The 13,684-nt window shown below is 41.0% G+C and overlaps 1 protein-coding gene across 1 annotated transcript in view; it reads left to right on the top strand.

Annotated features, from left to right (window-relative positions):
- VPS13C (vacuolar protein sorting 13 homolog C) overlaps positions 1-13,387 on the top strand; it is a 220,119-nt gene extending 206,732 nt beyond the window's left edge. Inside the window, exons 83-86 of the mRNA XM_019504366.1 lie at positions 6,797-6,888; positions 8,683-8,803; positions 9,663-9,746; positions 11,774-13,387. Coding sequence (XP_019359911.1) covers positions 6,797-6,888; positions 8,683-8,803; positions 9,663-9,746; positions 11,774-11,875 — 399 coding nt within the window. The 3' untranslated portion in view covers positions 11,876-13,387. The remainder of the gene's footprint in view (positions 1-6,796; positions 6,889-8,682; positions 8,804-9,662; positions 9,747-11,773) is intronic.
- The last annotated feature ends 297 nt before the right edge of the window (positions 13,388-13,684 follow it).

Genomic DNA, 13,684 nt, shown 5'->3' with positions numbered 1-13,684 from the left:
AAAAAAAAAAAAAAAAAAAAAAAAAAAGACTTTTTGTTGTCTTTAATTTGTGTTGCCAGCCTCAGCTCTGTAGTTGCTTTGGCTTTTCTGACTGCCCTGCTGCAAGTGGTGGCCAAGTAGGTATACTTCTCCTTGGCAGCTTCCCCCTGCTTTCACTGCCTGTGTGCTGCCTTTTTTGTTCTTAGGCTCCCCTGGATTTCCCTATTTAGCCAAGGAAGCTTTCTGGCTCCTTTCCCCCTTTTCCCTCATCCTGGGATAGTCTGTCTCTGTGCCTGAAGAATCGCTTCCTTTAGAAACGACCACCCTTCCTGGACTTCCATTTCACCAATACTCTTAGGTGTCAGGAAGCCCTTCTTGGACCCTGCTACTACGCACTAGGCCTGTGTGAAGTGACTAGTATTCACTTTGGATTCAGATTTGGCTTTTTTTTTTTTCCAAGGGACAGCAATTCAATTCAGTGATTTTAAAACGCTGTCCCAATTCAATTTGGCCAAACCTGATTTGGCTGCTGTCAAATCTCTGAATTGGCCAGGCCCATCCCCCACCCCTCTTCCAGCCCAGCAATGGCTGCCCCAGCTCCTGGCACTTGTTTTTTAAAAAAAAGAAAAGCCCCAGTGCTCATCAGGTGCTGCTGGGTGGGGGTGATCCCTGCTGCCCCCTACTACTCCACGCTGCATGGGGGGCTCTGCATGAGCCCCCAAAGCCCTGAGGCTGCTGCAGGAGTGGTGAGTACTGGGGTTTTTCTCAGATTTTTTTCTTAAAGGGCTGGAGCTGGCCTGGGTGGGGTACCAGTAGGTGGGTTGGGGGACTGACAGGGGTCCCCCCATGGTCCCTTCCCCCTCCCCTGCCTGTAGTACTTAACCAGTTTGGAGTCAGCTGCAGCTCCCCACTACAGCCAGGGGGACTGCCCAAATCATCAAAGCTCTCTGAATCTTTTACGAAGATTCGGAGAGCTTTGAATTGATTCGGACTTTTGAATTAGTCCCGATTTTTTTAATTGGATTCAGATATTCGGCTGCTGAATCGGACCAAATCTCCTCCGAATCTAATCACCACCCAAAGCTTTGCACAGCCCTACTGTGTATCACTACTGCATTCAGAGGCCCAGACAGAGCTGGTTGCAGCTCTGCGGCTGAGGCAAAGGCAGCACAGCCATCTGTGCAGCTCCATGACTCCACTGGCGATGAGCTGATCTGCAGAGCAGGCAGGCAGTTGGGAAAATTTTGAAGTCTCTCAGATTTCTCACAATCTTGCAGTTTAAAAGAAAGGGCTCTTATTTCAACAGTGTTAGGGTGATGTTATATAGCTATCATGGTCTAAGAATTATGCGAGAGGCAAGAATGTATTTGGATAATTATCTTTCATTGAGCCAAGTGCATAAATAGTTGGGATAAAGTTAGACTAAGCTTTCGAATGCAAGGCATTCTTCATCAGGTCTGAGTAGGGAAGAAGGCAGGGTTTGAAATATGGGGGGGCAGGGCTGAGCTCCCCCCCCATAAGAAACTAGAGCCCCCATAAGAGACTAGAGCTACCTTTCAGAGCAGCTTAGGCAGTGGCAGTTGCTGCTTCCGGTTGCCACCGCCACAGACCACCCCCGTGCCCCCTAAGAGTCAGAGTGTAATTCGAACCCTGGAAGTCGGCTGTGATTGTTAAGAACAGTGGGTGAAGCTGTGAAATTGGAGTGGGAAGAAATTCCCATGGGTAGAAGATAAACAGTTAGCAGAAGAAAGGAAGCTTGTTTAGTGGGAGATTAAGACCTAATGAAAGTGAGGAGCTGTAGTGTGTAGGAAGAATATTAGGAATTGGTAGATAAGTGTTACAGAAAACCAATATCAGTGTTCAGTCCTTGATTCTTAATGTCCAGCCAGCTTACGACTTTCTGCCCAAGCTCACCTTTTAAAGACGTTTGGTAGATTTCCCTTGAAAACAAGGGTAGTGAGTTCAGAAAGGGACTGCTGTTTTGGGGGGAAGGGGGAAGCGTGTGTGTATCATTGTCTTTACTTGCAACCATGGGCATCACCAGCCTGTACTATGAAGTCAGAACTCTGTACAGATGCATGGAATGCACTCAGATTTGCACCAACAGGTTGCACAAATCATTTACTTCATCTGCACCCATGACAACTTCACTTGCAACCATTCACATATGTCTTATACTTCAGATGTATACATTTTCCCTGCTGCAGCTTGAGGCCGTTGGTTCTAGTCCTGTTCCGTACAGCCACAGATAAAAGCTCATCTCCATCCTCTCTCTCTGGTTGTCTTCAGGTACTTGAAGACTGTTAGCAAATCTCTTAGTCTTCTGAGGCTGAAGACTTCTGTTGAACAATAGTGTATACCATTCTTCTGCTTTTAGCTGAATTGATTTCATTGGAGATCAAGTCACCACTGAAAGTCTCCAGTGAGCTGTGCTTGAACTGCCGTTACCAATGAAGCTAGTTGAATTATTTGCAAAAAATAAAAATCAAATTTCTATAGATTTTACATCTTTATTTTAAAAACTATTGAATTTTTCTTTAAACTGGACTCTTGAAACTGATTTTAAGTCAAAAAAGGGTTGTGAGAAATGTTTACAAAATGCAAATTACCTTTTCCTAAAAACAAAAAAAGACAATAACTTCAAGTTTTTTTGAAAACAAACTCTGCTCAAAGTCTAAAAGTTCACATGACATAATTGAGTGAATGTGCATTTCAAATGCATATACTTCAAGTTTAGATGCAGGAAGTTGAAGCTAAACTATGTGTGCATATTGATGTTTAAGATCTCTTGCATAACAGTAAATTTTAAATCTTTTTTTTGTGAACTAGAAAAGCTAGGTCCTGAGTTGTCACCAGAATTTTAATATGAACCCATTAATGTGTGGAGAATTGTTGCTAGAAGACTCGCATTAAGATTGTCCTTGCTTGGGACAGGTTTCCCATTTGGATGCTCAGCAGGCTGCTTTTTTAATTCCGTCATGCTGGACTACTGTATTCTTAAGCTTCCTGAGCTTATGGTGAGTTCATGCACTGCCTCTGAATCAGAGTCTGTAGGCCAGTGGTTCTTAACTGAGGTGCTGCAAGAACCTTCTAGGTACCATGATGGTCACAGGGTGAAACTGCCTCACATGCCTCAGTTTTTTAGGAAGCATGTCTGAGCTAAACCGTGAAGTGGCTGCAGCAGAAAGCTGCATATAAAAACATAAAGCAGGCCAGGGGCACCACTTTGATGCAGCTGTTCTCAGTTCAGTGCCAACATGCTTCCTGAAGAATAAGACATGCAGTGCAGTTTCACCTCACTGTGGTGGTGGCAGCTTAGAGGTACATGCCGCTGCCACACAGAACTGCTCTGCATGCCTTGGTTTTCAGGACATGCATGCTAGAACAGAGGGACAGAGGGGGAAGTGGTTGCAGTAGGAGGGTAAGAGAGCAGAGAGCTCAGACAGACTAACAGGTTGTACTGTGCAGAGGAATTTAGATCACAGATTAATCCCAGGTTTCCAATCTACAGCTGTTTCTGTTGTAAGGAAAGACTTCATTTACTTATTTAAAGCAACATGGGCAAAATATGGCCCACCATCAGATTGGATCTGGCCTGCAGGTGAGCAGCTGCCAAATCATTGGATCTGGCCTCTGGGCAGCCGGTAGCTTGGGCTCCATTCTTGCTGTGGTGGTGGGCAAGTAGGCAGGGCTGTTTCCACTGCTCTGGGTGGGCAGGTGGGACTGGTTCCACCCATCAGTATCAGCTCTTAACAGGCATCAGCTGTGGATGCCACTGGCAGGTTTGGAGCCCCAGTGGAGAACCTGCCAGCTGTATCCACTATTGATGCTCTGTCCTTCCAGCACAATGCAAGCTCCCATGTGCAGCTGACCTGGAACCTGTTGGTGGTATGAGCTTTGGATCCAAGCAGGAGCTTCTGCTGTGCTGGGTGGATAGCTGTCAGCTGTGGACACTGCCGGCAGGCTCTGTGTTGGGGCTGCAGAACTTGCTGGCTGTGCCCGCAGCTGATGCTGCTGCACGCCTACCACAGCAGAAGTCCTCATCTGGGTCCACAGCTGAGCATTGGGATTCCTGGCAAACTACAGATCTGGCTTGGTTTTGGAGGGAGGTGGGGAGATGGTGACAGAGAGAAGAGTGGGAGAGAGAGAGAAATCGCACTTTAAGTCCCCAAAACTCATTAAGTAGCCCTCCAGCCAAAATAGCTGCCCATCCCTAATTTAAAGTGTGTGACTTTTCAGTAGGCTGCCCCTTTTAGGCAGTCTTAGTTCAAGGAGTAAAGAACTGTAGAAGTTGAAGAAGGCAGCAGACTTCCCAGTCTGCTCCCTGTAGGGTACCTTGGATGGCCTAGTTGCATATACCTCAAGGCAGAGCTAGCCGGAGTGCTGCAACTCTTAGGTGAGAAGAGGATGAGATGGTGTGCACCACTGGCATAAACACAATTACTTCATTTACCCTGGTACAGTGAGGTAAGAAAGAAGGAGCAGGAATGCCATCTGCTTTGCACAGCACCGCCAGCTGCAAAATATGAGGGGCATGTACACTCTGCAGGCAGGTCACAGAGTTAAGTTGCCACAGTGATCAAAAAGGTGGTTTAAAAAAAACAACAAGAAAACACTTAAAAGGGTAGAATCTTGTAGTTGCCTTTTTAGGCCCTGCCTGATGTGTTGGGATTTCTGACAAGGACCATTTTTCAACTGGCAGAATGAGTGCTGCTTCCCCAGCTGTGGGTGTGAGGCCTGGACGGTGTTAGATTCTTAGATCTGAGCTATGCTGGCTAGTGCTGCATACTTGCTTAGCCCCCCCACAAGTAGCACAGGACACCCTGATTTGTAACAGAGGCTAGGAAGAGGCAGAGCTGCCCAGGTGCATTCTGTGAATAATTTTAAAAGCACTTTTTATGTAATAATTCTTTCTTTAAAAAAAAAAATGAGGATTTTTGAGAGGTTTTTAATAGATATTTTAACTTGAAATCTAGACTACTAAAAGGAAAGGGGGGAAAAAAGTAATGCTGTTCCTTTTGTGTTTGTCTACCCAGTGGTTCTGAACTGGGTTGCCTCTTATTTCAGAAAAGTTGCTTAGAGTACCTTAGGTGTCTTGAGTCTAAAAAGGTTGAGGAACAGTGCTCTAGACAGTGTCAGGTTTTCTGTTCAGCCACCCCAGTGTCCTAAGTGAATGCCCTTGACATGAGAGGCTTATGTATTACTGACTTCTGTTCATTCTGTAGCATCATCTAGATGTATTGTAACATGATTAAGTCAGCCAATGGCAGTATGTTAAAAGATTGGAACTGTATACATAAAACTTGCACAGATTCCCAAAGTAGCTACAATTCTGTACTTTACATGGGTGAGGGGGTGTTTTTAATTATAGTGGTTCCTGGACAGCTGCTCTGATTAAAACAGGTCACTCTCACATGTATTAAGCCCCTGTGGATTTTAAAGTGGCCTCAAGATGCTCTATCTAAAGCTCATTCAACGAAGTTTAGATAAAGTGCCCCCACAGTAATTTTAAAGTGCATGAGGGGCTTAATGCATGTGATGATGAGGTGACACTGGAGCAATTAATAGTTTGCTCTAACATGTTCTAATTAGAATGTGAATGAGCACTTGTATAGGCAGCCCTTCTTGAAAAAAACCCCCACAATTATGGTGTATTTGTTTGGATTGCTGATTGAATCCCTCACCAGTCATGTATGTTTCAATTGTAGGTAAGTATAAGCCAGGCTCCAGCTCATGTCCTGAGCCCTGTACTTATTGGCTAATTACCTCTCTGCCCCCAATTTAGCTATCTTGGAGGTTACCAGCCTTCACTGTGTTTTCCCAAGCCCAGAGGTTAAAGCAGGGAGTAACACAGGAAGGACCTTGATTTTGATTGTTGCATGATTATCTCATAGTGTGAAAAACAAGGTGTGTGAATTTCCATCTGCATATGTAATTGTGGAATTAATTTTGTGTGTTTTAAATGTGACTTCTTCATTGCTTAGAATGCATTATTTGTTTCACACTGATATTATTTACTGTTATCTAGCTTCATTGCATCCCTGTTCCTTTAACCATATTGTCATATCATCAAGAATGTCATGGTTGTTTACACAGTACTAGCAATTTATGTAAATTAGTGGAGGTGTGAATTTGGATCATTTTAGGATTTTGGAGCTAATTGGATGTCAACTTTTATCTGGATCTAGAACTTTCTCTGGTGTTTCAGAAAGAAAGAATTTGCATGTAAATTGCACGTAAATCCAAGATCCATAATTGGAAGCCTTGTGTAATCTGGAGGAAGTCATAGCCAGTTATCAGAAACACATGATGAGATGCTGGATTTAATATGCATATTCTTTCTCAGCCCATATGTTCAATGAATGTCTCACTTTTCTGTTACGAGTATTTTGAAATAAATGCTCCAATCCCGAGATGTGTTGAGTATGTGCAACTTGGTAGTTTCTTATACTGAACACATCTCTCTGGGTCATGCTCAGGTATATTCTTTAAAGATACTCTCACAGGATCCTCACTCTTGCCTTCAGGCTTCCAGTGGAAGGCACGCTACGTGCTAAGTGACAGAAAAAAGAAAATACAGTTGGGAATTGGAGGGCCGCATCTCACTGCAGTGACAAAGTTCCACCTTTTGTAGGAGGAAGAAGCAGAACAGACTTTCCAAATACCTCTGCTCTGGGAGTGAAAATACTGTGAGGGGGTATCTTTAAAGAACCAGAAACAGTAGCTAGCTTTTTAATTTTTGAGCTCAAGGTTGTAATTTAGAGTTGAATATTGTAAGTACTTTCATTGAATAAATACTTTTTTGTTTTTGTTTTAGAATTCACATATCAGAAAGTTGGAAAAAGAGATTTATCGATACCATTGTGCACTTCCAGGAAGCAAGAAAGCAAACCTCCTTGTTACCAATAGGTATTACTATTACAAAACTTCATGCATCTTGTAACAGCTGCTTTCGGGAGCTATTTCTTGGTATCTGAAGAACAGAACAAACTTATTCTTTGTCCTGTAAAATGATTGTTATTCTTTGCTCATCTTTCTTGTTTTTTTCCTTGGTTTTTATTTTTTTAGATTCTTCTCACTTATTCTATGAAAATGTATATTTAAATGAGCCAAATCTTACTGATGCATTTCTGATGCAACATCTTAATGTCATTGTTTTGTGACACGTTGCGTCTAATTATAGTGGACTGAGAAGCTGTCTATATGTTCAAATGAAATGAACAGCCACAAGGAACAGTTAATTTTTCCTGTGCTAAATTATTGGACACGGTATGACAAGGTTTTTGTTTCCTTCAAGATTTTGCTGATGACTTTCACAATATTTTCCCCTCAATTTTAGGTTATATTGAAATCAAAATTGTAGCTGTTGCAAAGATGAAGCTGTTGAAAATTCAGGAGGATTTCTCACCGTGGTTCTTAATTAAAACTATTTGCTATAGCGCTTATTTACTCCCATATTCTGATATCCCAGTCTCCTTACTCTGTTAATCTTCCAGTTGAGGCATCAAACGTGAGAAAAAACTGTACTCCTTGCAAATTGGGGAACTGCTGGTAGAACACAAGTTCTTAGGTCACTGTCTAAGTCTTGGAGAGAGAGTGGTGGGTTGAAAACATTTAAATGGAGGCAAAGGGCTTGTTTATACTGGCACACTTGATGCTCCCTCTCATTCAACACCAAAGTCTGGAAATGAGGTAGTGCAGCTAGCTATCTTATAGCAGCTCTGAATGCTCACCCTAGTGCCACTCGAAAGCAAAATGCTCAGAGCTTTCCTAAGGTGGCTGTGCTGTCTCATTTCCAGTACTTGTCATGTGCAGAGTAGCAGTGAGTCGGGGGTGTGCCTCAGCAGTGGCCCTTGTTCTAGTGCAGGGGTAATGTAGACATGCTCAAAAAGCATGTGAATTGTGTTCTTATGCTCAAAATACATTTCTTTCTTACCTTTCTGATCAAATGAAGCAACTTGTCAATTTTATATGAGACCCAGATGTGCCTGTTTAGTTTTACTGACACTAGTCCACCTTGAAATCCTTAATGCGGCAGAAAGGATTTGTTCAAAGTTCTGCTTAGGTTTGGTTAGTGGTGGGGCTTTAATGCTCGTCTTCACTACAGAGTTAATTCAAGGTATACCCTTGAAGTGTCTTCTATTCAGATGCCTGTCCATGCACACACAGCTCTAACCCACGTTTAGTTGACCCCTCATATCATCCGTTGAAATTAGGGTTCTGGTGACTTGAGCTGATAGTGCAGTTTGGATGCAGTTAAAGTTACTAAGATATAAGTTGGAGTTTGTCATCAGCTGCCAATCCAATCATTCCATGCTGCAAACAATGTGGCTAGTAGCTAAGCTGTTTAGAAACATGGCTGCCTTCACTTAATCTTGTCTAGGTTTAGGCCTACTGGTGAGCCATTGGTGTTCAGCTGTAATGAAAGGGGGTTCTAACCAGCTTTTTATCAAGACTCTCTACTCATTTGCTTCTGTAGACCAGGCTGACATTCGGATTTCATTGCACACATCTTGCTTTCGAATTGTAAGTAGTTCCTAGTACCTGTCCAATGACTTGTACAGACCTACAACCATAGCCTCAGATTGAATATAACTAATTTTGTTAGATGGTACCAAACCTAGGGTTGCTTTATTTTGACAAAAACTTGGTTCAGGAGAAAGGTTCAGTGTTAATCAGTGCTGCTTGTTTTTCTTTGAACAGGAGGGTGATGCATGTAAAAGAAGTGGAGATCTTGGGTCATGTAACAGAGTGGGATTACTTATTTGAAGATTTTATGCAGCCTCCTTATTATGAAGCAAATGTTCTAAAAATCTGTGTTAAGGTAAGATGCATTCATGTAAATAAAATATTTGCATCTCCAGTGTTACGGTTTGTTTTTTTTTATTATTTAACCAAATTTTGATTCAGTACTTATTCTGTTGTATCCCCAGCCCCTGACTTTATACGTATGAAGTTGTCAAAGCATGTAGTGATTGTTCTGTTGTGATGACTGCCTTTGTAAAATCTTTTTGAATGGTATATATGAGAAAACAAATTTGTAAGATTATTAAAACTTATGTTTATAACAAACTAATCTTTTAAAAACTGGGTCTTTGAGCAATAAAATGGTGACATCCATATTTAAATCGTAGTATTCTGTGCTCAATGCTTCACTGCATTTTTGGATAGAACTGACTTTTTGTTGTATGACTAGTCATTTACCTGCGAACTATGGGAATAGGGATATGTTTTAATGATTAATCAGTAGTGTTAAGTTATCAAGTGGACTAGTTGGTAACATTTTAAGACTGCAGGCTGGTGTGACCTGGTTTGTGTCAGAGACAGGCAAGCAGTCAGGCACTAAGAACTAGTCACCATGGCTACTTTTTCCCCAAGGCATCATAGAGAGAACGCCTGCAGACCGTAGGTTGCTGCTGTCTAGTCCAGTTCCGTGATGTTGACACTCCAAAATTTACCAGTAAAAGATATGTAAAAAGATATGCTTATATCTGTCTTTAAACACAGATGCTTTCGTAATAAAACACAGTAATTATTGGAGAAGTGACTTATCTATTTTGTGTAATCTAATATAGATCTGTATAGATGTTTATTTTAAATTACATCACCTTGTACATTTAAACACCCAATATTGGTCTCCATTCTGCAAGTCACAGTAGCTGAAATGTTGTTACTCTTAACAGGATCACAGGTTATTCCACAAGAGAGAGAGCCAAGGTCAAGAATGTGTGAAGGCAATTCACCTTCAGGATGAAGCAACAGCAAGGGTAATTCTTGTTTTAGTTTGTGATTGGGTTTTTAGGGATTTTTTTTTCCTGTCACTATTAATGTTGTAATTTAGCTTATTGCTAAAGTTACTGAAGTTATAACACCAAACATAGAACCTTGCTCACTGCATGAGAGAATTCTTATAATTCAAAACATACTGATAAAAATGGATCAGGACATCCAAGAATATATTTTGAAGCAGAAGACCGCCAAGGTCCCTCCCCAGAAGTTTTAAATTTCTGAGAACTCACTGGAATGGACTGCAGCATTAATAATTGGTATGAAGGAATGGCTGATTTCGGAATTCTTGCCTTGTGAGGAGCAAGGAAGGTTACCCATGAAGGGTTACACGGGTCAGATAAGATGTAAGATGTCTCATTTTATTACCAAGCCCCCATGGACATCTGTTTATCTTGTTGAAAGTTGCGGTGTTGGACTTCTCGGCATGGGGCACTTTGAGCCACTTGCCTGCAGAGGGCTGTGAGCTATGTCTCCCCTCTGACTCCCCGTCCAGATCTTTCAGTCTTTTTCTAATGTTATGTTTTCCAAACGTGTTGAATTCTGTTTCTCTTCTCTTGACTCTCCCCAGTTTGTCTCGAACATTCTAAAGTTGTGCCCAAAATTGTATGTACTTTTCCGGCTGAGTTGCTGCTGGAGCAGACTTCTTTCCACCTGTATCTTGCATATGAGTTCCCAGCATAAGACTTTTCTATGCAACAGTGCGATAATGTTTGGCTCCTTCAGTGTGCCTCAACCATAACTCATCCAAGATTCCTTCTTCCTGTTTTGCTGCTTAGACAGTGATTCCCCATTTTTGTATTTGTGCTTTGAGGTTTCTCTTTTCAAAGTTCTTAGACTACTTATATTTGTCTTTGTTGTTCTTAAATTCTAGTCTTGTCCTCTTAAAGTGCTTGCAGTCCCTTACCACTTTGTTTCCTCTGCAACTTTTTTATGAATGTACTCTGTTTTGTTAATGAAAATAATAAGTGGGTCAGTCTGTCCTGGCCCTTTTTCATTTTGACTGAGCCATTGATACATGCATCTTGTCCAAAAGAATAGTTGTGTGCCCCCCCTCCCTCTGCTTTCCCCACCCCCAAGCACCTGGGTATTGGCTATATCAGGGGTTGTCAGCTGGAGGTATGCAAGAAGGCCCTGCAGCGTATGTGCAGGCAGGTGGGGATGAAGCACTGGCACGCACCATCCTGCTCTGCCGCACAGGCACTGCCCCCCACGGCAGACACCCGGGGGTGGGGGGAGCTTGCACCATCCTGTGCTGCCACACTATCCTGTGCACCAGCTGCACCCCTCCCCCCGTTGGCTACCAGGGGTACACTGCTCCATGTCCGGCCACCAAAGGTACACTTACACAAAAAGGTTGAAAACCCCTGGACTATGTTGAGTCTTAAATCTTGTAGAATTTTAGGTGCCTAAACTTGGCTGAATATCTAAATGAACTAACTGAGAACATGGTAAATTCCACATGCTTGGCTATCTAGAAGTCAGGCCAGTTCCATAGGATATAGATTCAGCAGAGTACCTGAAGTGGTATGCCCAACTTTACCCATTCAAGATTGCTCAGTGTCATTCATAGGGCATTTATCTGCTTTAACTATGAGGAGACCCAGTGACTTCAATGGGTTGTTCACAAGTAGATGATTGGGTACATGCTAAAACATCTTATTCTTTTAGGGCCCCTATGCCTTGCTTCAGGCATACTAATTAGAATATTTTGGTCAAAGTGTGTATATATGCTGCTGGTACTACAGTAGTGCTAATTCCTATTAAATGGTGAATGTTTTTCATTTAAAAAAATTGACAGCTGGTATTGGCAACCTGCTTTGAACAGGGGGTTAGACTAGATGACCTCCTGAGGTCTGTTCCAACACTAATTTTCTATGATTCTATTCGTAGATTTATGATATTTTCAGAAATAGACTTGTCCAAAAATCCCATAATTCAGTATATTGCAACCGTTTTAATAAAGGAGTCAGAACATTTTCTTTATTGTTTTTCGTTTGCTTAACAGAGGATATACCATGCTATTTGTGAAGCCCAAGCAACAAGACAGCAGCAAAAGTTGGTGAAGCAAGCATCATTGAAACTGACGAAACCACAGGCATTACCTTAATAGCAGCAATCAGGGTTTGCATTTGGTTTAACCTGTGGTATATGATCTTACCCCTAAAAGAGGCTAGAAGAAGACATTTGGATTCACTTTAGAAAAAAAATAAAAAAGTTTACTGTCTTCCTGTAGGGTGTAGCTGCTGTGCTACACTTTCATTTCAGCAAATGAATTTGCACTATACATGTTAAAAATGAGTTCGCAAAAATAATAATTTTAATTTTTTGAAAAATTAGTATATGTATCTATAATGAAATTTAATTAGGATGTTTAAAAAATATTATGCTTAAACATACTTTTGGTGTTTACTTCACATGTAACAGTCCTGGAAGAAATTATAGGGACTCTTTGTAATCTTGCACTTTTGAGTAATGTAAAGGATGTGGGTAGGTGTATTTTGAAACAACAAATTAGTATTTCATTTATAGTGAAAGAGCAGGCTGTAAATCCCTTTAAAAAACTGAAAACTTATTTGTTGTGTTATATCTTTTTGTAGGTAAAATAGGAAGGATTTAATAAATAGATTTCACATTAATATTGGCTGTATTTCTCCTTCCCTACAAAAACAGTTTTTATGACAATATATTGAAGTTGATAAAATGTGTCCATGCTGTTGTACATATTTGACTTGTCTGGTATGTGCCATTTAAGATAAATAATCATCTGAGAGCAGTGGTTTTATTAAGTGTATTTTGTCTGTCCCCGTTCTTATCTTGACTACTACTTGAGTGTCCAGTTCAGCAAAGTGCTTAAGCATATGCATAATCCGTAAAAGTACCTGTACTCCTGTTGACTTCATGAAGATAGGTCATGCTTAGCATTAGGCACATGGTTATGCATCTTTCCAGACTAAGGCATATATGACTAATTGGTATATTGAGGGCTGTCTGGTTTCAGGTATGAGAGAGTGTGCCCTACATATACTTCCTTCTGTAAACCATCTTTTTTTAAACTTCTCAGGTGAAAAACAAATCAATAAATGGTCTTTATTTTTCATTTTTGCACTAGAGATTAATATCTGCCCAAATGAACTATGATAGGATAAGCGTATGATGCAAAGGCAGCGGTGTTGTATAGATGTGTTCTCATTCAGTGTTTTGAGCTTCCATGGAGGATCCACATTTCTATGCTAGAATGAAGTCCTCCCAAACATACAAAGGTTATTGGGTTCTAGAGTTCTACTCTTGGTCAGTATATAAACGTTCTGTCTCCTTATGAAAAGAAATGAAACACATTTTAGATGCTTGAAAATGTCTCTTTCAGATATAATCTAAAGGAAATTTGAGCTTATGATTCACTTACTGCCACTGTGTCCATGGACAGTTTGTAATTCTGTATAGTACAATGGAAAAAAATTAACTGTGGCCTTAGGTTTTGGATGCAGTCTAGAAACCTTCTCTTAAATGTGTATTTCTAACCTAAAGTGTAATCAGTTAACAGAACGACCTGCCTGTTGTTCTGTACTTTTCAAATACTGTATTTTAAAATACTGATTAAATAAAATTTTATATGCAGTTACCCATGGCTTGAATCAAATGATAAAACAAGGTTCAACTTCTGGGTTAAAGGTATAAATGTTCTGGAATATTACTGTTTTATAGACATGATGTTGGTATATCTGGGAAAGGAGTACCCCAGTAAATTTAGATTACCAACTTGCGTATTGCACAAGTCGTCTTTCTTTCCAAGCTTCCTGAGCTGAGCCTGCGGAAGAAAAATCTGACAAATTTTGTTAGAAATTAAACGCGTTGCATTCCCTTTCCCACCCCACTTCACTCAGAGATGCCTTTCACTTCTTTTTTTTTTGTTTTTTTT

The sequence above is a fragment of the Gavialis gangeticus genome, unplaced genomic scaffold (assembly GCF_001723915.1).
Source record: "Gavialis gangeticus isolate Ggan-Ray unplaced genomic scaffold, GavGan_comp1, whole genome shotgun sequence".
Lineage (NCBI taxonomy): Eukaryota > Metazoa > Chordata > Crocodylia > Gavialidae > Gavialis > Gavialis gangeticus.
Note: the sequence above shows the minus strand (reverse complement) of the source record. Positions and strands in the feature narration are given on the sequence as shown.